Below are 24,210 nucleotides of genomic sequence, written 5' to 3'. Positions count from 1 at the left end.
TGTGTCGGATAAATGAATGAGAAACAGTTGTCACATGCGGCTCTCGATCGCGCTGCGTGTGTCGTGCTGTTATAAAATACAGCTGCTTTGGAGCAAACGGCATATTATTTTGTATTTATTATTTTTCTAAAATGATGCAGTATTGTTTTGTGAGTATATATTTGTTTATATTGTGCTTATTTATAGTATTTGCTTATTTATAGTATTTATTCCTTTTTAATTTGGTTCGGTACGGCGCATTTCCTGAGCGGAGAAGAAAGGAGAGAGAGAGGTGAATTAGAGCGAGGCTGTTCAAGGTCTGAATAAAGACGCAACAAAACACTGCCCTGCCGCGTTGGTTGTCTTTAGCAAGGAAGACGCCAGAAGAAATAGATAAAGTCAAACCTATATAACTTTTAAGGGTTACACTACCAACAACGTACGTCGGGACTATCACACGGGCAGGGGGACTCAGCCGTGCAGATGTCAGCCGAGCAATTCATCCTCATCGTCAATATTTTGAAGCAGTAACGCCTCCTCCACTCTAAAGCTTTTTTTTAAATATACATGTATAGATCATGGTGACCAGCAGCCTTTATCAATACAGCCGCTAGTTGCTATGGAAACCTTAATCACACGATCCAAAAATTTACGGCGTCAAAAGGGGTTTGGATTAACGCCGAAAATAATGCACTAAATTAAAACATATATATATATATATATATATATATATATATATATATATATATATATATATAGGGTTTTATATCGAGAGAGAAAGATAGTAGGAGGCATAATTCAAATTAATATACTTTTTTTTTTTAAACATAAAATTAATACTTTAAAGATGAATTTATAAACAAGAAAAACACATCAACACATCTTCAACAGATCCCTGGAGCTGTGTGAGGTCCCAACCTGCTTCAAACAGTCCAGCATCATCCCAGTCCCCAAGAAACCTGCAACATCAGGACTGAATGACTACAGGTCTGTCACTCTGACATCTGTAGTGATGAAGTCCTTCAAATGCTTAGTGCTGGACCACCTAAAGAACATCACTGGACCCATGCAGAACCCCCTGCAGTTTGCATACCGGGAAAACAGGTCGGCGGATAACGCAGTCAACATGGGGCTGACCTACATCCTGGAGCATCTTGACAGCACAGGCACCCACTGTACGCGAGGATCCTCTTTGTGGACCTCAGCTCTGTGTTCAATACCATCATCCCGGCGATCCTCTCCGCCAAGCTTCTCCAGCTCAGTGTGTCTCCCGTCATCTGCCAGTGGATCCAGAGCTTCCTGACAGGCAGGACACAACAGGTGAGGCTGGGGGGACAACATCATCAAGACGCATCATCAGCACTGGGGCCCCTTAAGGATGCGTCCTCTCTCCGCTGCTCTTCTCCCTCTACACGAATGACTGCACCTAAGCGCACCCAGCTGTCAACCTCCTGAAGTTTGCAGACAACACCACAGTTGTTGGCCTCTTCAAAGATCGTGACGAGTCTGCATACAGACAGGAAGCAGAGCAGCTGGCACTCAAGTTCCTGGGAATCACAGTCTCTCAGGATCTGAAATGGAAGGCCAACATCAACTGCATTCTTAAGAAGGCCCAGCAGAGGATGTTCTTTCTGAGGCTGCTGAAGAAGGAAGGAAGGAGCTGTTGAGACAGTTCTACACAGCAGTCATCGAATCGGTCCCGTGTTCCTCCATCACAGTCTGGTTTGGCAATGCCACTAAAAAAGGACAAATCTGACTGCAACAGACAGGACTGCGGAAAAAAATCATCAGTACCCCCGACCCACTCCTGAGGACTTGCACACTTCACAAGAGCAAGCACGGAAAATTCTCCTGGACCCCCCACATCCTGGCCACTACCTCTTCCAGCTCCTCTCCTCAGGTAGACACTTTCGAACCATGCACACCGAAACCAGACATTCAAACAGCTTCTTCCCTCTCGCCATTAACTCCCTAAACAGTTGACTCAAACTATACAGTAGCACTTTGCAAATGTTTGCCAATTTTGCACACTCCTGTGGGACAGTATTACCGCATGGATCATTGTAGCTTCAGCTCTCTACATACTTGAATAATTGCCGTTGATCAATATTCCACAGCACTAGACACTTTAAAGCATTCAAGGACTTTGTGCATAATTGCACACCCAAAGTCGCATTCCATGTTCTGCTTCTGGTCACTTAAAAATGGTGCAACGATTATCTGCATTATCTGCACAACCGTCATAGTAATGTAAGTAACGCACCACTGATCACTTTATCTCTGTCCTTATGACTCTCCACATTGTTGCACAGCTACTGCGCAATGGAAAGACATTATGGAAAGACTTTCTATTAGTGTTGGGTCGTTTGCGAACGATTCGTTCAAAAAGAACTAATTTTTTCAGTGAACAAGAGTGAGTCAGTTCATTTGAGCTCAGCCATGTTGTCAATCTTCGCGATCGACCAATCAGCAGCCAACTCAGATGTAAACGGGATTTACTGAACATACTGCCACGCTATTGTCCTTCAAGAAGGAATCAGTGATGTAATTTCCCGTTCACCAACGATTCGGTGAGTGAACGCGTCACTGCGGGAATCAGTGATGTTATTTCCCGTTCACCAACGATTCAGTGAGTGAACGTGTCGTTGCCATTTCTCGTTCACGTGAACAAGAACTCCATGCAATTAGTGGGTGAACTGAGTTTTGGTATGAATGATTCGCGATTCGCCAAGGAAGGAACCACTCACCAACACCACTCCTTTCGTGCTCGCGGGGACAAGCTTTCTTTGGCATCCGTTTTTCTCCAAGCTAACGGCTAATGTTAAGACCATCCAAGTATCGGGGGCAAGCACATGAAAACAAATAAGAGCTCTGACAAAGTCCCTCACTAGATCGTGATGAGTCTGCAGCAGCTGGAAGATGACGTTGTTGTGGACATAGGACAACTTTATTTGAAAACATTTATTACAATACACATATGTGCACTTAAATATTATTTTCCTCTCTGTCTACTGCAACTATAATGTGGTGCGATCATCATAATGTTGGTTTGCCATTAAATTGTACTTTTATTTCAAAACTTGTTTGGTGCTCGAGTGTTTTATTAATTCTTGTTTTTTCAGCGCAACAGAATGTTTAACCAGACATGTAGTCATCCGCTTCATTTGACAAGCCTGCACTTTGTAACGTGTGAAAACAAAAATACACCGGGCGCGTGACGGCCGTTACGTTAGTCTACTGCGATTATTGTTGTTGTTAGTATTTATCACGGTTATTATAACCATGATCTATATAACATATATATATTATCTATATCCCGTGCCATGGGGGCGGGTTATAAGATAAGATAAGAAGGCCTTTATTGATCCCGCAGTAGAGAAATTTTCAGTGTTACAGCAGCAAGATATAGGTCACACAGGGTTGGCGGCATAATGTAGCCATTATTGTATAACATTAACGGCAAACATTCAGGATCAAACCTATGTAAATATATGCAGTAACATGTGTGTATACACATGTATATACACACCAACATACATCTATATAAAAAGTATGAGGAACACTCATTTTAGCCTGTACATAGTACAGAGGACAAGTATAAGTAAGTGACAGTGCTGCAGCGCTGTAGTGAAATGTAAGGAACAGCATTGGATAAAAATAAAACTAGACTAACAGTACGGGGAATGTTGAGTATTGCACGGTATTACAGTAGTGGGGAATGTTGGGTATTGCACGCTATGAGCTCAGGTGCAGGACTGCACAATTGCACTAATGTCCGCCAGTTTGTAGAGACTACACAATTTTCTTGTTAAAGAGTCTGACAGCAGCAGGCAAGAAGGAACGGCGGAATCTCTCCTTTGCACAGCGAGGGTGTAACAGTCTGTCACTGAAGGAGCTGTGGAGTGCTGTTAGGGTGCCCTGGAGGGGGTGGTCCGGGTTGTCCAGCATTGATGACAGCTTGGCCAACATCCTCCTGTCCCCCACCGAGTCCACAGAGTCCAGGGGGCAGCCCAGGACAGAGTCATCCGTTTGTCATCCTGACCAGTTTGTCCAGCCGCTTCTTGTCCCGGGCCGAGACCCGGCCTGCCCAGGTGACCACTCCCTGGAAGATGACCGATGCAACCACCGAGTCATAAAAGTTCCTGAGGAGTGTCCCCTAAACCCCAAAAGACCTCAGTCTCCTGAGTAGGAAGAGTCTGCTCTGACTCTTCCTATAGAGGGTGTCTGTGTTGTCGCTCCAGTCCAGTTTATTGTTCAGATGAACCCCCAGGTACTTGTAAGTTGAGACTCTCTCAACATCTGTTCCCCGGATATTCAGTGGTGCAGGTGAAGACTGCTGGCGCCTACCGAAATCCACCACCATTTCTTTGGATTTCCCCGCATTGATCAGGAGGCGGTTCTGCTGGCACCAGTCCACAAAACCCTGAGTAAGTTCTCTGTACTCCCGATCATCTCCGCCTGTGATGAGGCTGACAATCGCAGAGTCGTCAGAGAACTTCTGCAGGTGACAGGTAGGGGTGTTGTAGTTGAAGTCCGAGGTGTAGAGAGTGAACAGGAAGGGAGCCAAGAGGGTTCCCTGTGGGGCCCCCGTGCTACAGAGGAGCACGTCAGACACACAGTCCTGTGTCTACACATCTGGTGTAGCTGGGAGCTGGAGACTGTGGTGAAAAGGGGGGAGGGGGTGACACACCCAGCAGGAGGAGTAGGTGGAGGCTGCAGCAGGAGAGACTGAGTGGGGGCAGGCATCTGATCGAACCTATTAAAAAAGAGGTTCAGCTCATTTGCCCACTGCAGGTCCCCCCCAGTCCGGGTCTTGGGTTGTCCGTGGCCTGAGATGGTCTTCAGGCCCCTCCAGACTCCCCTGGCATTATTCTGCAGCAGCTGCTCCTCCACCCTTTTTCTGTAGGACCTTTTCCCCTCTCTGATCCTCCTCCTCAGCTGGCGCTGCACAGTCTTCCGCTCCTCTATGTTGCCTGATGCAAAAGCCCTCCTCTTCTCCTTCAGGAGAGCTTTTATGTCTGGTGTGATCCAGGGTTTGTTGTTGGAGAAACACCTTACTGTCCTGGTGGGTATGGTGTTCTCCATGCAGAAATTTATATAGTCTGTAACAGTGTCCGTTAGACTACTAATGTCTTCCCCGTGAGCATCGCTGAATACTTTCCACACAGTTGTGCTGAAGCAGTCCTTTAAGGCCTCCTCGGCCTCTCCAAACCGTCTCTAAACCGTGCGGGTCACAGCTGGCTGCCTGCGGACCAGAGGTTTGTACACAGACTGGAGAACCACCAGGTTGTGATCAGCTTTTCCCATCGGGGGGAGGGGCAGTGCGGGGCTGAATGATTCGGTGAACAATTCTTTTGAACGATTCTTTTTGATGAACTGATAGTAATGATTCAGTTCACTTAAAAGAACTGTTATGCCCATCACTTCTTTTTATACTTATGTGACAAATTCCTTGTATGTTTTACATACTTGGCCAATAAATGTGATTCTGATTTTCAAAAGTGGCCCCCATTAGAAGACGATGCACTAGTCGCACTGTGATTGAATACAATATTGTATTTGCATTGTTCTGACAACTCAGCTGGTAAATGTCCAAAAAGTGTGACTAAGGTACTTACATCCCTTTTTTTTCTTTTTTTTTTTTTTTACATTTTTAGACACAAAATAGGTATGCTGCAGTTCCTCGTGGCTAGTTCTGTTTTTAACAGCACAAAACATAGACGATTTACAGTCTGACTTAAGTATATAAAACCTATGACAATAACTATTTGCACTGATTGACACTATTCTGTTTGCACCACACTCTCAACAAATTTCAACAGATAAATTTTGGTACAAAGTGACCCCTGTCTCCCCAGGCCTCTGAATCAAAGGCTACAATTTTTTTTTCCGAACTAACCTCAGCACTACGACCTGGAAATGTAATACATTATCCTGCAAACTAAATAACAACCAACCAACCAACCTTCATTTGGTGATCAAAATGTTGACCTCATGTTACACTATTGAAGACTGGTAGAAGCAAATGCAATTCAAAATTGCAAACAAATAAAACATTTTATTTCCCTCTTTAAAATGTAAGTACAGTGGACCTCAACATACTTGTGATTCAGAACCCACAGTCTTGCATATTTACAGATTTTTTTAAATTATATTTTGAGCATTTTTTGTTTTTTCCTCTCATTTTTTAAAATAGAAAATGCATATTGAATATTTATTCTTTTTATGTATTTATTTATGTATTTACAAGTGTTTTTTGAATAACTTTTTATATATATTCTTTCTCCAATGCTTTTAATGTGCGTCAATTACATGCAGATTATTGCTATTCTTGTCCCTAGCCCCCACAAATAGCGGGGATCCACTATAAATCATTTTCTGACACTGAAAACCAAGTAAACATTGAAACACTATGAATCTGTTTGCAAATGTTGATTTGACAGTAAATTAACATGAGGTCACTTTTCACTGTAATCTGCCTTTCTAGGTAATTGCGTTCTCAAAACAACAAGGTTTGCGCAACTCTCGATCAGAGGATGGTGGCAGCACTGTCAGCTGCACTGGATCAATTCGGTATAGAACCCTGATGGACCAGGACCCATCACCACCAGCCTCCACTACTGGGGCAATGGAAGGTACGGACTGCTCAAAGACTCAAATCATACTGTCAAATAGAGATTTTATTCACACGCATAAAAGTTTAAGCAGTACAAACTTATAATAGATAGCAAACCACCACTGACTGGACTTATCCTTCCCGCCAAATTACAGTTTGGTCCTGAGGTATTGTCTTGAATGACATTCAATACAGGTCCAACACAGGTGTACAGGTGTGGTTACTTAATGAAGTTTCACAGAAAGATAGCATTCAACCAACATTCAACTGCACTCATTTTATGTACAATAGAGTAAGTTCATCTTCATATTTCTTATCTTGGAAATGAAGACATTTGAGATTCTAGTTACAGAGAAAATAATGAACCCAAAGGAACAACAAATAGTTCCTCTTCAGTTTTTCAAGCATTCTTCTTTGGTGGTGGCTGAGAAGGAACATTGTACTGTTTTATCAATCCAATTATTGTCTCCTGTCTCCTTAGGACATTGGCTTTTCTTATTGCTATTTCTACTTTTATTTTACACACAAATTCCTGTATATCAGGGATGTCACGATATACGATAATATCATGATACGAGCCTCGCGATACGATAATACAAAAGGTTGCCGATATACAAAAAGCTCATGATACTGTAGATAAGTTCATGATATTGTAAAAAAAAAAAAAAAGAGCTCATATTCAAAAAAACATCACAATATTCTGTTTTTGTACATAATAATGGCATTCACAAAAAAATAGGCTTAGTCATGCATCAAATTGAACTGCACTTATAAACTAACCACTAGAGGGTGCTGGAACTGCACAAATGGAAAACAACTTGGGCTTTTAAACAGATTTGCTGCTATTAATATCATGCCATGGCAACGGCGATATACCGTGGCAATTTTATGGCAATTTTATGGCAATTTTAATATCGAGATATTACAATAATGCAGATATTGTGACATCCCTACTGTATATACAGTAGGCAAAATGTAGTATCTTGAAGTTTGTTAAAGTTTATCTTTATAAGGGCAGGAAACTGCATGTAGTTCTTATTTTTTTATATCATATATATCATATATGTTGTGTGGCGGGATTGAGTATGCTTGTCTGACAATAAAAGCACAGTATAAAATAAAAGACCAAGGAGAAGACATGGACTCATGGATGAGCAGCAACTGTCCATGTTAGGCTACATCATAAAATTTGAGATGTTTTTGTTAAAAGGTGTGTTGAATAGCTGCATTTTCGTTTAAATTAGCTGCAACCCTTAATGCCACCCATACCCAATTTCCAGCCAACCACATGAGACCAGCCCCTGTGCGGACTCAGTCACGCGTTTGTTATAACCAGGCTTGGGGAGTCCAACAAGTGGATAAATTGTGACAAATAGCTCAATTGTCCACCTTGCCTCCACTCCCACAGTTGTACCTGCAATATTGTGAGCAAAGCATATCGTCGCTGTCCAATGAAAAACATCTAACGTCCATTTTTTTCCTTTTTTTTCTTATTCTTCCGTGAACAGTGTTTCCGCAGACATCGCACTAATGTGATTTTTTTTTTTCAATATAAAATTGGACAAAGGTTTTTCACAGGACAGTGATGATATGATCATTGCAGCCATTTGGGTTACGGGAGCTAGTTAGCTTTATGTTATGTTGGCACGTGATAAGCAAGTTGCTCGTCATCGGAAAAGGATTCGCCATTGAAGCAAATGACAGGCTTAACACAGCCAATTTAAAAGTGACTTTGAGAGATTGGATTGGAAAATGATGACCGTTTGGACCGTATTCACTGGAAGATCTATCTATCTACATACCTCTCTATCTTATTCCACCTTGGCATAATTTAGAAGTTGGTCAGAGGCAAAGGTGGTTGAGCAGATAGAGCAGCTCTCTAGGAGGTGGTTGATCCAACAGCAGGTTGTTGTGAGATTTTCAGCAATTAGGCGACACCAATAAGTCAGTCTGGAAAACAAATTGTGTTATGGGTTTCTTTATATTTGAAGCTTCAAATTGACACATCTAACAGAACACTCTGTGGTCTGTAAGACTGCAAAGGAAAAAAATCTTGGGAAGATTCATATGCAGAAAGGAATGACAGGTTGACTATTTACAGGAACAACACAAAGAGATACTTCTGTGTTGACCAGACTTATCAGTCAAGGTCGTCTCATTCTGGCTTCAGAGAGAAGTGAACATAATACATAACACAAAACACAAAAATGTGATACTGGTGCTTGCTAGATAATTATTTTCCATAACAGACTATACTTCTTGGGTTTTCTTCAGGTATCCTGGCTTCCTTCTACATTCTACAAATTTACATGGGCGGTTAACAATAATAATAATAATAATAATAATAATAATAATAATAATGCATCAGATTTATATAGTGCTTTTCTGGACAACTGGACACTCACAATGGATACATTATTCATGCCTCACAACTGCAAATTGTGCCCGAAAAGGACACGTGGGTCCCCTTTCCCATGGGCTCACCACTGGTGGGAGGAGCCAAAGGGGTCAGGTACCGTGTGAGCTGGGCGGCGGCAGAAGACAGGGACCTTGGTGGTCCGATCCCCGGCAATAAAAACTAGCTCTTGGGACATGGAATGTCACCTCTCTGGCAGGGAAGGAGCCCGAGCTGGTGTGTGAGGCTGAGAGGTTCCGACTCGATATAGTCGGGCTCACCTCCACACACAGCTGGGTTCTGGTACCAGTCCTCTCGAGAGGGGTTGGACACTCTTCCACTCTGGAGTTGCCCAGGGTGAGAGGCGCCGAGCAGGTGTGGGCATACTTATGCCCCCCGGCTTGGCACCTGTACATTGGGGTTTACCCCGGTGGACGAGAGGGTAGTCTCCCTCCGCCTGAGGGTGGGGGGACGGGTCCTGACTGTTGTTTGTGCTTATGCACCAAACAGCAGTGCAGAGTACCCACCATTTTTGGAGTCCTTGGAGGGTGTGCTGGACGCTCCACCTGGGGACTCCATCGTTCTGCTGGGGGACTTCAATGCTCACGTGGGCAATGACAGTGAGACCTGGAGAGATGTGATTGGGAGGAACGGCCCCCCTGATCTGAACCCGAACGGTGTTCGGTTACTGGACTTCTGTGCTCATCACGGATTGTCCATAATGAACACCATGTTCAAACATACAGGTGTCCATATGTGCACTTGGCACTAGGATACCCTAGGCCGCAGTTCGATGATCGACTTTGTAATCGTATCATCGGATTTGCGGCCGCATGGTTTGGACACTCGGGTGAAGAGAGGGGCGGAGCCTCTCAAGACCTCCTCAATCCCACTGACACGCCTTCCACTGAGGAAGCAGAGCCTGGAGACTCTGAGGTGGGCTCTCCTATCTCTGGGGTTGAAGTAACCGAGGTAGTCAAAAAGCTCCTCAGTGGCAAAGCCCCGGGGATGGATGAGATCCGCCGGATTTCATAAAGGCTCTGGATGTTGAGGGGCTGTCATGGTTGACACGTCTCTACAACATCGCGTGGACGTCGGGGACAGTGCCTCTGGATTGGCACACCGGGGTGGTGGTCCCCATTTTTGAGAAGGGGGACCGGAGGGTGTGCTCCAATGACAGAGGGATCATACTCCTCAGCCTCCCCGGCAAGGTCTATTCAGGGGTGCTGGAGAGGAGGGTCCGTCGGAAGGTCGAATCTCAGCTTTAGGAGGAGCAATGTGGTTTTCGTCCTGGCCGTGGAACAGTGGACCAGCTCTACACACTCAGCAGGGTGATCGAGGGTGCATGGGAGTTCGCCCAACCAGTCTACATGTGTTTTGTGGACTTGGAGAAGGCGTTCGACCGTGTCCCTCGGGGAGTTCTGTGGGGGGTGCTTCGGGGGTACCGAGCCCCCTGATAAGGGCTGTCCGGTCCCTGTACCACCGATGTCAGAGTTTGGTCCACATTGCTGGCAGGAAGTCGGATTCGTTTCCAGTGAGGGTTGGACTCCGCCAAGGCTGCCTTTTGTCACTGATTCTGTTCATAATTTTTATGGACAGAATTTCTAGGCGCAGCCGAGTTGTCGAGGGGGTCCGGTTTGGTGGCCTCAGTATTGCATCTCTGCTTTTTGCAGATGATGTGGTACTGTTGGCTTCTTCAAGCCGCGATCTCCAACTATCGCTGGAGTGGTTCGCAGCCGAGTGTGAAGCGGTCGGAATGAAAATCAGCACCTCCAAATCTGAGACCATGGTCCTCAGTCGGAAAAAGGTGGCGTTCCCTCTCCAGGTTGGGGATGGGATTCTGCCCCAAGTGGAGGAGTTCAATTAACTTGGGGTCACGTTCACGGTAAGATGGAACGGGAGATCGACAGGCGGATCGGTGCATTGTCTGCTGTGATGCGGACCCTGTATCGGTCTGTCGTGGTGAAGAAGGAACTCAGCCGATAGGCGAAGCTCTCAATTTACCGGTCGATCTACGTTCCTACTCTCACCTATGGTGATGAGCTGTGGGTCATGACCGAAAAACAAGATCCGGGATACAAGCAGCCGAAATGGGTTTCCTTTGCAGGGTGTCCGGGCTCTCCCTTAGAGATAGGGTGAGAAGTTCGGCCATCCGGGAGGGACTCGAGTTGAGCCGCTGCTCCTCCGCGTTGAGAGGAGCCAGTTGAGGTGGCTCGGGCATCTGATTATGATGCCTCCTGGACGCCTCCCTGTTGAGGTGTTCCGGGCATGTCCCACCGGCAGGAGACCCCGAGGACGACCCAGAACACGCTGGAGAGACTGTCTCCCGGCTTGCCTGGGAACGCCTTGGGATCCCTCCGGAAGAGCTGGAAGATGTTGCTGGGGAGAGTGAAGTCTGGGCTTCCCTGCTGAAGCTGCTGCCTCCGCGACCCGACTTCGGATAAGCGGGAGATAATGGATGGATGGATGGATGGACAGTTGCAAATTGACCAGCTACTAGTCAAGGGTGTGCCCTAACCCTAACCCAGTCACTGAAAAAAGTCAGCTGGGATAGGCTGTAGCTTATCCGTGATCCCAAACAGTGTAAAGTGATAGAAAATGAATTACTGCATAAGCAAAGGTTGCAAATGAGAACAAAGTCCAAGATACAGATACTGTAACTGGAATAAATAGCCATCTGAGCGAAAGATGATGATTTGGGGTTGTTTTCCATGCTCAATTGAAAATGTTATTTTAAAGTCTTGATATTTTTCTTATTTCTCTTTCATTTTAAGGCCAGGGTTTGGAGCGAACCGGCAGCATAGTCCGTGTTGAAGCCCATCCAGAGTCAAATAAGCCTGTGGTGAAGCCTCCGAGCACTGATGGAAGTGGCTCTTGGCGCTGGAATCCAGCAGAAAAGCGTACATCGCTACGACAGCCAGCTTTTAACATCAAGGATTTCAACAGAAATACAGACAGCTGTGATTCTATGCAGGATGCCGGGTCACTGGACGGGCGACAGAGTGTAACAGGGCCCAAATTGGACAGCAAAGTTGTTGTCGAAGGTGTACACATCAGTCACCCACAGTTAATATATCAGTCACAATCTCATTTTCAGGATCCCAATTCTACCACACCTCTCACTCCCAGTGCCATATTTGCTCCTCCTTTCCATCATCACCCTCAGTCTGTCACTACCATTAGAGTCACCCCTGTAGAAGGGACTGGTACCAGTAGTGATGGCAGCTCTGACAGCCAGTCGGCTGCATCTTCCAGTCGGGAGTCCACATTGAGGAGAAAAAGTGGCACACATATTCACTATTCACAAGATTCAGGGCTTATCACTGATCACATTCTCTGTGAGAAAAGCAACCTCTTCAAAAGTGAAAGCAGCAATTTTTTCAAAGAAAACCTGAAAGGTTTTCAAGATAACCCCATCCACCCGAACCGGCATTTACAAGGAATGATTGGCCATCCAGGCCCACACCCTCCACCTACTTTACCCCGCCCCCATATGAACCACTCCCCACCTCCAACTCTTGGGTTGGCCTTTAAGGAAGCTTAATGTGAAGTATATCCATTAAAACAAGATAAAATGTTGTCCTGTATCACCAATGGAGATATTATTTTCTGGAAAATATACATTACACACATTTTCGCCATTTGACAACCTGACTGGGCTGTACCTTTAGCTACACATCTATTTCTCTCCATTGGTGAAAATCCTCTTATATTTACCTTGTGATATGCTACAACATGTTTAAAACGAATAAGTAAATTTATGTTACAAGCCATAGAGAGCATACTGAAAACCAATGGGGAACCGGCTGATGACAATTGTCGTCTGCAGTGTTGAGCATTTTACTTTCAACATCATGTCTCAGTCTACTGCATACATCAGGGGTAGGGAACTCCGGTTCCTCGAGAGCCATATTCTGCCTGTTTTAGACATCTCCCTAAACCAACACACCTGATTCAAATGACCAGGCTTTTATCAGGCTTCTACAGAGCTTCCTTTTTGAGCTGATCATTTGAATCAGGTATGTTGGAGGAGGGACACATCTAAAACAGGCAGGATATGGAGTTCCACAGCCCTGGGATATATGAACAAAGCAGACTAGGTACAAAATGTGATTTACCCACACGACTCTGCCGCCTTCCTCTGACTATTGGGTCACTAATGAATCAGTTGATCTATGATTACGATTGGATTTAGAAGAATGACATCTTAGCAAAGTATCTTGTGCCCCGAATTCTAATTAATTTACACATATATATATATATATATATATATATATGTATATATATATATATATATATATATGTGTGTGTATATATATATATATGTGTATACACACATATGTGTGTGTGTGTATGGCGGCACAGTGGTCGACTGGTTAGCACGTCCGCCTCACAGTTGAGAGGTCGTGGGTTCGATCCCGGCCTCCCTGTATGGAGTTTGCATGTCCTTCCCGTACCTGCGAGGGTTTTCTCCGGGTATTCCGGTTTCCTCTCACATACTAAAAACATGCATGGTAGGTTAATTGGACACTCTAAACTGCCCCTAGGTGTGATTGTGAGTGCAGATGTTTGTTTGTCTCTGTGTGCCCTGCGATTGGCTCGCAACCAATTCGGGGTGTCCCCCACCTACTCCCCGAAGACTGCTGGGATAGGCTCCAGCACTCCCCGCGACCCTTGTGAGGATAAGCGGTATGGATAATGGCTGGATGGATATATGTGTGCGTGCGTGTGTTTTCACAAAATGAGGCACATGTGGCGGGGATTAGTTTTGAGTTGACAAAAATAGATAATTTGTTAAAAAATGTCGGTATTGAGATTGGAGTTTAAAAAAAACAAACCCGCCTTAAAAGCTCAATGTGTAGAATTTAGTGCCATCTAGTGGTGAACTAATAGAATGCAACGACCTAAGCTCAAAGGGCGTGCATTTTGAAGCACTGCATTATGGTGCCTCAGAGAGACCACAGGTCGCAATCCTACCACCAATTTCTTCAGCAGAGGTACAAGCAAATTATTATCACAATTTGTTATCACACACGACTTCTAGTATTCCCTCAAGTGACAAAGTAAGTGCATTGCAAAAGTTACACATGCTGTAGTCATGATGTGGAGGAACTACTTCGGATAAGCGGGAGATAATGGATGGATGGATGGATGGATGGATGGATGGATGGATGGACAATTTGCGCTGTGATTGGCTGGCAACCAGTTCAGGGTGTACCCCGCCTACTGCCCGAAGACAGCACCCCCGCGACTTTCGTGAGGATAAAGCGGTGTGGATAATGGATGAATGGATGATATTTCAATTTTCACCTTTATGTAGTTTATGTTGGATGTGATATTGTGCATTACAGAAGAGGGCAGTGTTGAACATTGTGTGAAAAATGACTGTTGGTGAAGTGAGAGCAAGAATCTCCCTGGGCGGACAAAAAGAGGACGAGACCGAAGAAAGAAAACGGCGCGCTGGCTGGTAGAAGTACAGTACTGTGTATTTCCTCTGTTAAGAGCAATAAAAGTTCGAGCTCGTTCCACAGCTTACTGTGAGTGGTGTAATTAACACTAATATTAATCCCTTAAAAATTGCCATCAAACAGAACAGATTTATTATTTAAAATGCAAAGCAGCATATTTTGTAACAATAAATAACAGACTTTACACTGTTAATCTTTCAGAAGGTGTGCATATTCTAGCTTTTTGTGTGAGGAAAGAAGTAATCTACATGCTCTGGTGTTATTTTACTTTGCGACGGGAATTTTATATCGTGGATACAGTGTCACTGTCTGCAACGGGGCTGCGAAAGCCTCTTCCTTCCACAACCGATTAGGGTGCAATTCTGATGCATTGTACTGCAATGGATTTGGTAATTTTTCTTAAGGCCTAGATAGACCAAAATGACGTTGGCCAACAGTGACAGACGCTTACCCCATGCGGCGTCCGGCTGGCTATCGGCACGTCACGCTGGAAAAACACACCGCAACGACAGACAGCGACGCTGATTACGGCCTTCCATACCATCGACGGCGGTAGTCACTATTTCTCATTGTTAGAAAAATCCAACCAAAGCTCTTGGACAGGGGGCAGATTTTAAAAACGTAAGCAATGCATTCAGCCATATTCTTCGCTCACGAGGAACTCCCACCCGAAGTAAACCATCATGTTCTTGACACGGTATCGTGAAATACTCAAATTGTCAACCCTCGCTCTTGTACTTGTAAGAAGATTAAGGCAGCAAAGGCGTGCTTACTGTTTATCCGCATTTGTCACTTCCCGTTGGTGCTCCGAGCACTGATTTGCTAGCTAACACCCAATCAGAGTGACCAAATGTCACGACTGGTGACGCCAATTCAACATGTGTAAACGCCCCCCAGGCGCTTACTGACGAGTTACGACACTACGACGGTGGCCGCTACACCAATCAGACGGCGCATTCATACGCCACGACGCTTCACGACCTTCGACATCGGTTTGGTCTATCTAGGCCTTTACTCTTTCTGAGTTTGGTAGGAGAGGTGCTAGAGCACCTGACAGAATAAGTCGTCTGTTTCATCCCCGATGGGTCCGCCTTTCGCAGCACTCGACTCTTGGTGGTAACATGTCATCTTTGTTGAGTCCCCAAAATATTTTTATCAACGTCTCACACTTAATAAAAGAAACAAAATGTCTCCAAACCAATGCTTTTAACGAGGATTGTGAGGTTTTGTTTGTCCCGCCACCTTGTCACATAAGCCTCGGCACAGACTTCTGACGTACAAATGCTTGTAATCGCTTCCACATCTTTTTAGTTTTTTAAAATTTTATGCCTTAAACATTGATTATTAATACCTCTGAATCGATGCAGAATCGTTTTAATAAAACAACAATGCATCGAAAAAACGATTATCGTTCCCACCCCTAATGCACCCCAACTCAAAATCACGTAAATGGTACAGTTGCCAATGTATCCAGACTGTAGCTACAATGTGTATAAATGCAGATAAGAAGAGGGTTGGCCAGATAAATATAATAAAAAAATAAAATAAAGCAAAATAATGTATAAAATGAGATTACTATATCACATGTAGAATACATATTAAAATGTTTTTAAAAATACCATTAAACTATACAATGAAGTGTGTATTTCAAATATATCTATCAACATTATTGAGACTGCACACATACATACTCACATCAACACAACAGCACCCCAAAACCATGTTCAATTACGAATTTAATATCCTGAAACATTGAAAAATAATCACACTGTCATTGATTAAAATTGTGTGAACACGGTGCCGTGCTGGCTGGTGCTCACTGCTTTGACAGGACGCCGCAGTCATACAAAACCACCGACAGTTCAATCATCCTTTTAACTTCAGAAATACAAGCTGTCCTCTTCCCAAACTCATTTTAAAAGATATGCGTGATACAATAAAAATCAGTCCACTGATAGTGTAGTGGTACACACGCCCGAGTTGTGTGCGGGCAGCGTGGGATCGATTCCCGCTCAGTGACGGTGTCTGTGTGTGTACCCTGCTGGCTGCCGACCAGTTCGGGGTGTAGTCTGCCTTCGCCCATTGACGGCTGGGATAGGCTCCAGCAACTCCCCGCGACCCTGTATAGGATAAGTGGTTTGGAAGATGACATGACATGACAATAAAAATCTTGCTGAACCCATTTTTATCGGCAGAAATTAACGTGCACATCACCTCATGTCTGATGCAACTTTTAGCTGGTGAATACATGGTTTGAGCAGATATGGCAGCGCTATGTGGGAAAATTACTACTGAGTCTGTTTAGGGGGGTAATTTTTGTGGGGGCAGACATCATTTTTAAGTTTAGAACTACAAAATAAGTGCCATCATTGGTGGGGCACTTTGATATGATGCACTACTCTGATGTGGTATGAACGCTGCAAAAATGGGTTTCTTGAAAACATAGAAAATACTAAACAAATAATGTATCATAGTTGCTGACAGCGATGTTGATGTTGTCTCATACAATGTCCTTTTTTTCTGACAGAAATATTTTTGACTTGTGAAGCTAAATGGCTTGCGTGATATACTATGATTTTGTGTTTTGCAGAGCTGGGCATTTTACAAAAAATTTGCGGTCCGTTTATCGCCTTCTGCCTACAGATGGGGTACCCTTCCACCGTCCGTCTGTCCGCCATTTTGTCCGGCCGGACCAAATAGGTTCACCTATAGGCCAGTACGCCTATTGGGCTTCCGTTAGTGTTTCCGACTACCAACTTCGGCACACTACCACTAGCCTCACCAACCTCGGAAGCCTCACCATGGTCGGATTAAATGGGTCTCCTTTTAGGACCTTTATGGGCCTTTGAGGACCTCGGCCGTGGCCAACGAGAAATGGAAGCCTCACACCGCGGACATTGAAGCCTCACAGCGAAAATAGACAATAGACGATGACATAGACGGAAAAAAATGGGCTTCCAACTATGATTAGTCCGACTATTTTTTTAAGTTTCCGTGTATCACCTACAAAATGGGCGTCCGTCACAGGCGGAGGGACGGGCCGGTCCCTCACATAGGCGGGATGCCCAGCTCTGGTGTTTGGTATGTGTGCGTGTAAGTATAAGCAAACATATATTTAGCCTGTAGGGTGTATACTGAGAAAGATATTCCCACTTCAAATGGTTTTCTTTTTTAAATGTATTTTAAATGACTAAAATGTAATGTGGCTATGCTCTCATGTATTTTCTGATTGCGCTTTTGTCAACAACCTGCCTGTGAAACTTCATAAATTTATATGTAGAACTGTAGAATTTGATTGCCAACACTACCTTGATTTTGAGATGAAAAGGTGTAAACTGGACATGTACAACTTATTTGTATACAAGACATTTTGAAAATGTATGTACATGGCAAGCTCTATTGAAATGTATTTGTTTTTGATGCATTTGTACTCATGGTGTAACACAACGAGCAAGAATTGATGAGCAGTCATAAGGAAATTATAACATCACCAATGACATTATGAAGAGCTAACAGTGTGCTTGGATGTTTTCGGGGTATGACGTGGCTAAAGTAATGGAGTGCAATGGAAATATTGGTATTGCTGCTTTATTTTAAAACAATAGAACTGAGTTTGACTTCTTCAAATAATTCAGATTTATTCTCATTATTTTAAGTGTTGCCTTAATAACCATATTGCAGATACAAATATAGTTACACCTGCTGTAACTTTTACTATGATTACCATTTTATTATAGTGAATGTAAGCATCATAAGATGTGCACACACAAGTGTTGTGTGCATACAGTATTTGTTGTTGGTTAGATTAATAGGCATTTTACAATTGTTGTGTCCATCAAATTATTTACAGTAAATCACCTGGTTTTGTATTTTGTCTGTAATAATATTATTTGAAAATGTACAACTTTCAGAAATGGCTACAAACTCAGATTCAAAATAAGTGGGACATGTAAAAGAGAGAATAGGTAGGTGTGCTTCAGTCAGAAACCTTTCTATTGTTTGTGAATGATTTATGGCCCAATTTGATCCTATTGTTAGTTGAATGATTTATAACACCCAAGAAAACTTTTATGACAGGTCCTAAAACTAACAGATGTTCCGGTGTCCGGGCACCTTGGTAAACATCCTGTCCCCACCCTTCATTTGATTCTGTCATTGAATGGTTGCTCTTAAGTATTTTGTATTAGTATTATTAATCATTAATATTATTAAGTATTGCACAGCTTATCTAATTAACAAAAAAAGCAATACAGTTTTAAAATGATTTTCCCTGTGACTCTGAGATATTATTTTGTATCCCCCAAAACCACAAGGGAGAGAACCAGATAACGCTGTGTACCCCAAATTAGTGTCCGTCAGAGGCAAACCCACAGTCGTTGGGATTGGTGTCTCAGTGCCACGATAAGGTTTCAAATGATCATAGTGAATGACCTTTCGTGCAGCTTGAGGATCCTTAACATCCAGCATCTTATAAACGAGTCCATCATCATTCACAGAAACCACCTTAAAAGGCCCGGTCCAGTTTGGACAAAGTTTTTGTCGTTGTGTGGTAGGACCATTGATCCAAACTAAATCCCCACACCCATAAGGCTTGAAATTAACCTGTTTGTTATAGTAATGTTCACGTTTGAGGCCTTGCTCTTTTCAATACAAACAAACCATGTAAAAAGCCGAGTCCATGCGCGAGACCAGTTCTGAACCATAGTTTTGTGGGCTGGCAGATTTCTGGGTCTCCACCCCACACTTGGACCTCTGCGGGTAGTCTCGGCTCTCTGCCATGAGCAAGAAAATAGGGCGAATAGCCCGTGCTCGAGTGAGGGGTGGCATTAAAAAGAACTGGACCATAGCAGGCAAATAGTAATCCCATTCACCCCCATAATCCTGAATAAATTTAGCCAATTGTTCCTTCAACGCCCGATTAAACCTTTCCACCATACCATTCCTTCGCGGGTGGTATGGCGATTTTTTTTTCTTTTTAATGTTTAGCCATTCACATCTAGTTTGAACGACCTCTGATTCATATAATCGGCCCTGATCCGAAAACAGTTCTCCAGGAACACCATGGTCCGGAATGTTTCGCTCACAGAATAACTGTGTAACTGTTGCATCTTTTTGGTCAGGCATGGCATACGCATTCACATACTTAGTAAAATGTTCTTGTATTACCAGTACATATCTGTTGCCCGCTGTAGTGACTGGAAGTTCAGTGATGTCCGTACACACAAACTGACATGGTCGATCAAACTAGAATGCAAAGGCGCTCTTAGTTGTGGCACTGGTTTCCTGAAGGCTTCACATGACTTGCACAGATTACAGAAGTTTTCAATATCGACAGTCAATGCTCGCTTAATAGTGCACTCTGCACTGTAATGACCAGAACAAGGATTGCCATGAAGAAAATGCATGGTCTCTGTCACCAGTGAAGCTGACATCACCACCTGAAAGCACTCAGGTTTCCCTGGGACCCTGCAACCTTGACGACAAAGTTTATCATCACACAGTACTAATTTAGGGAACTGCCACTGAAGGATCTGAATTTATATGAATGGCTTTATATTAGCCAACAGGTTAACCAAAAACCAAATTGGGAATTACACATTGCATAATCAGTTCAAAGTCTCAGAGTCAGCGTGCCCTGATCTGTGCACGGGACCAGCTGGTGAAGATCAGCCCCATAGGCAGGGCCAGCCAGGGAGGAGACCAACCCACATTATGTTTAGATTTTGAAGACAGTACAAATGTGAGGGCTGCATGTTAGACCGCGCCCCTTTTCTGCCCTCGCCCGTCTCGGGTGAGAGCATTCGCGAGGATGGAAACGCTGCCCAGATCTGATCATTGTATGATTCCTGAACTTCAGAGATGGTAAAGAAAACTGACGACAAAATTCAATCGATTTGTGTGAGTCTTTATTTAGATTGGATACCTTCTTGAAAGATAAAACGAACATGTATTGAGTAAGTAGTTGTTTTGGAAATTGCTAATTGGGCTTATGGACTCCAGACCTACAAAACATTCCAACACCACCAAAGCTTCCTCTGAACCCGACCCTTAATCTGTCTAATGTAGGGGCGTTCTTGTTTTTTCTCCCAGCCATAAACGTCAGAGAGCAAGGGATCAGAGAGATGTGCAGAGCGTATGTCATCAGTCTGTACAGAAAATGTCGGTGGTAACATTATGTTCACCTGTTGAGTGTTGCAGTCCACAAAACATACCTGAGATGAAGGAACATTGTCAACAGAAGGTCCTAAATATGAGCCTGACAAGTCAGAAGTGGGGGCCACACTTTCAGTGCCGTTCAGAAGGGACTTACACCTGCGGGCAAAGTCGTTCCTTTCTGCGTCCCAGAAGGAATCCATGACAAAGCGTCTGCATTGGGGTGAGGTCCATTTTTCTTAAACTGAGCAGAGGACGGTGATCAGTAACAATTGTGAATGGGTTCCAACTCAAGTAGTGCCTGAAGTGTCTAATAGACCAAACAATAGCATAAAGTTCTCGGCAGACCATTTTTTCTCAGTCTTAGAAAGCACATGACTCGCATTAGACAGCACCCGTCGTTCTTCGTTGTGGGGGGAATATCGGGCCACTCACTGTTGCCGTGCGGTGCCGCTAGCTTAGCATTAGCTTCGTAGTCGGAGCAAAGGTTCAACCTCACCAAATGCCGAAAGTCCACAAAACGCTGCCACCAGCGTAACACTCGTTTTCCTGGCGATAGTGAGTGTGATTCTTCAATCGAAGGTCGTGGGGAAAGACCAGCAACCGGAGAGGGAATAGCTCTACAACAAACTTTATTCGACTGCCTCGTTTCTTTTTCTGGTCAGCCCTACGTAACGTGTCAACCCATACACATTGGCCTCATCACCATAGATATCCCTTCGCCAATACAATTACATAACAATAGTTCCCCCAAATAAGAAATCAACTAGATCCATACAAATATGAACATCTATATAAAAAATAAATCATCTTACAATAGTTTTAGAGTATTTACCAGACTTGGAAACAGAAGCTGAGCTAAATAATTGTAGAATAATGGCAGCGGCGTGCACAGACATTTTGGGGTTCGAGTGCTCGGTGGGGGGCAGTCGGTTGAAGGGGCGTTTTTACGCATATGGAATATCTTAAAAATAATTCAACATTACACACATGTTGAATGCTCCTTTTCTCGTTCCTTTTTCAGCCTCTCCTCTCTCATAATTATGCGACAATTAGTAAATAAATAGATCAATTAGTAACCAAACAGACCAAGGGTATGAGAATGAGAATGAATAAGACTGATGTCAGCCTTGTTGTCATTACAAGAAGGCAAAGGGGTATTTTTTAACAGGCAATTCGAACATCCGGGCATTTCTGATATTTCCACAATGCAATTCAATGCAAATGCTTCCTCTACTTGGTGAAAACAAATGACCGATGATGTATTATATTGCTTTTTCCTGTGACTAGCATACAAACCAGGCAGTTTGTTGTAGTAGTCAAATGAACTTTCATCACATTTTGAAGTCAAAATAATCCTCACAAATCAAATTACAACGATGCAAAGTCCAATGCTTTTCAATGCACGGACCACAGAGAGCTTCGTTTCACTGTCAATATATATAGTTGTATGTGGTGGGCACCATATTATCTATTATTGATTTGGGGTATAGTGTTAAACCAGCTCATCAAGTGGCCAGTCGGCTAATTTATACTAATTTCTTTGTGCTGTACTTCACAACAAAATAATTACAGGTAGGGCAAACAATACAATTTCACTGGATTCATGTGTTTTTAACACAATTACCTGATTGGTGGAGCAGGTCGAGGAGCTCCCTGTGTGTGTCCCACTAGTGTTGCTGTTCCTGACCATGACCAGCCGCAACACTGCTGTGCTGTGTTCACGTGACAAAGGAAGAGAGAGAGACAGAGGACGAGTGTGTGTGCGGAGGGGGCATGTATCGGGGCATTATTTTCACGCATTTAATCGTGCAGCTTTTCTAAAAGATCGTGTCAACATTGACCTCAGTAAACTGTTTTAAAAAAATACTTTCCAAAGGGTACTTTTTTGAGAGAGGTCAGAGGGGCAAGTTCTTCAGCACCACATGAGGTCTATGACTGTGTTTACATGCATCCAATAAACCTTTTAAAACACGAATATTGGCAGCATTCTGGTTTTTAAAAGCCATGTAAACGAATGCAATAACCAGAATATGCCCTTGTTTGTGTTTTCAAAATTCCGAATATCATTGGACACTGCGCACGCTCAACTGCAAGGAATGTTGGTCTTCGTAGTACAGGAAGTGCTTGTATGCAGGCTGGCGCGCAACCCACCAGAAATACACATTTAGTGAAAAACAAAACATGGCAAAAGCTAGAGTAAGTATGATACCACACTTTTAAAGCGAGGAGGAAACAGTCTGCTTCATTCGTGCAGTGAGTTACGTGAATATAATGTGTTTTATTGATGGAAGCAAGTAACAAGCGGAGATTACGTAAATTGCTTCATGCCGTCTGTGCGTCGCCGTTTCAATCGGGTATTTAGGGACCAAGATGGCGCTGTGAGAAGACGTGTTTTTCCAAGCTCTACTACCAACATGATATCTTTTATGGTGAATTGATATGGAAAGTCTCTAGAAAAATAGTGCATTAAATGTGTACTCTTTAAGACTGTGTGAGAAGAAGTGACCAAAATGCCAAGTTCGGGAGTTGATAAAAGGAAAACGTGTGCTGGTATTGAGAAGGCCGTGACAACAACTTACGGCGCAGAAGTTTTAGGTACAGGAGCTGAAGGAAATGTAACGAGTGAATGGAGGTAGTGTGATTGTCGGGGAGGAGTGGGCGTGTCATGGGTGTGTGTGTGTGTGAGTGTGGGTGAGAGAGCGCAAACTTCCTCCCCAGGTGTCCCTCATCAAGGCTTGATCAGCACCGTACCGGGCCAGCCCGATTGGCCAAGGGGGAGTGAGCGGGGGCTATAAATACGTTGCCACCGCAGGTTGAAGAAAGGAAAAGGAAGCGCCAGTGTCGCATGGACACCGATCGAAGGGCCGCAGTAACTATTAGTTTTCAATTATGACACAATGCCCTGGTGGTGAGGGGGTAACTGTACTTCTACTTAAGAAGGTTGAGTGGATATAAATAATAATGGGTTCATAAGAATGACAAAGATAGATCAAATTTAAGAGATTTAATGAAAATAGTAATAGTTCAAACAATGATCATCGCTCAGTAATTATTCTAGCATTACATGAAATACAATCAGTAATCAGATAATTCACACGTTGAAATTGTCACAGGAAAGTTCCAACTAAATCAAGTCATCAAAAAATTTCAATCTTTGATAGACAAATAGTAGATAGATGGATAGTAAAATTGTGATAAACAATAATATTGTAAGGATTGTAGATAGAGAATATTAACGAATAGTAAATGGTTAAATGCGATTAAATACTAAGTCTAATTTAGGTGATCGTCAAGGGTGATCAATCCTGAAGATACACAAAGTCTAATTATTGATAAGATAATTTTGGGAAAGTGAAGAAATAAGGACGCTCAGCTGACTTAACCTATATGCGCAGTAGTGTGTCTCGTCTTTAAGTCACCTTATTGACGCTAGAATTTAGATATGTCCAAAGAAAGAAGAAGAAATACTTTTCAGCTGAGCAAAAATACAAAGCAGAAAAAGGCAAAAATTCTTCTATCGGAGCGAATCCACACTACTGGGCTCACGCATTGCAGCTAAGGAAAAAGCGATGTTGGCTCGAGACGCTGGCTTTTAT

At 43.5% G+C, this 24,210-nt stretch overlaps 1 protein-coding gene and 1 long non-coding RNA gene across 8 annotated transcripts in view; one reads left to right on the top strand and one right to left on the bottom strand.

Moving 5' to 3' along the window:
* The window catches only part of LOC147140374 (phospholipid phosphatase-related protein type 4-like), a 192,933-nt gene extending 174,211 nt beyond the window's left edge, over window positions 1-18,722 (top strand). For all 6 annotated transcript variants that reach the window (XM_086042677.1, XM_086042679.1, XM_086042676.1 and 3 more), the window contains 2 exons: window positions 6,467-6,614; window positions 11,765-18,722. In XM_086042677.1, the coding sequence (XP_085898803.1) occupies window positions 6,467-6,614; window positions 11,765-12,534 (918 nt within the window). In that variant the 3' untranslated portion in view covers window positions 12,535-18,722. The remainder of the gene's footprint in view (window positions 1-6,466; window positions 6,615-11,764) is intronic.
* LOC147140373 (uncharacterized) lies at window positions 918-23,362 on the bottom strand. Of its 2 annotated transcripts, none has more exons than XR_015088322.1 (3): window positions 23,194-23,362; window positions 22,239-22,326; window positions 918-1,278 (listed from the first exon to the last, which is right to left on the bottom strand). It is a non-coding gene; the product is annotated as an uncharacterized LOC147140373 (long non-coding RNA). The 2 variants fall into 2 exon arrangements; XR_015088321.1 differs by lacking the exon at window positions 918-1,278 and adding an exon at window positions 1,380-1,550.
* Window positions 23,363-24,210: the final 848 nt, after the last annotated feature.

This window comes from Filicampus tigris, chromosome 10, assembly GCF_054856515.1.
Source record: "Filicampus tigris isolate MCC_2025a chromosome 10, RoL_Ftig_1.0, whole genome shotgun sequence".
Lineage (NCBI taxonomy): Eukaryota > Metazoa > Chordata > Actinopteri > Syngnathiformes > Syngnathidae > Filicampus > Filicampus tigris.
Note: the sequence above shows the minus strand (reverse complement) of the source record. Positions and strands in the feature narration are given on the sequence as shown.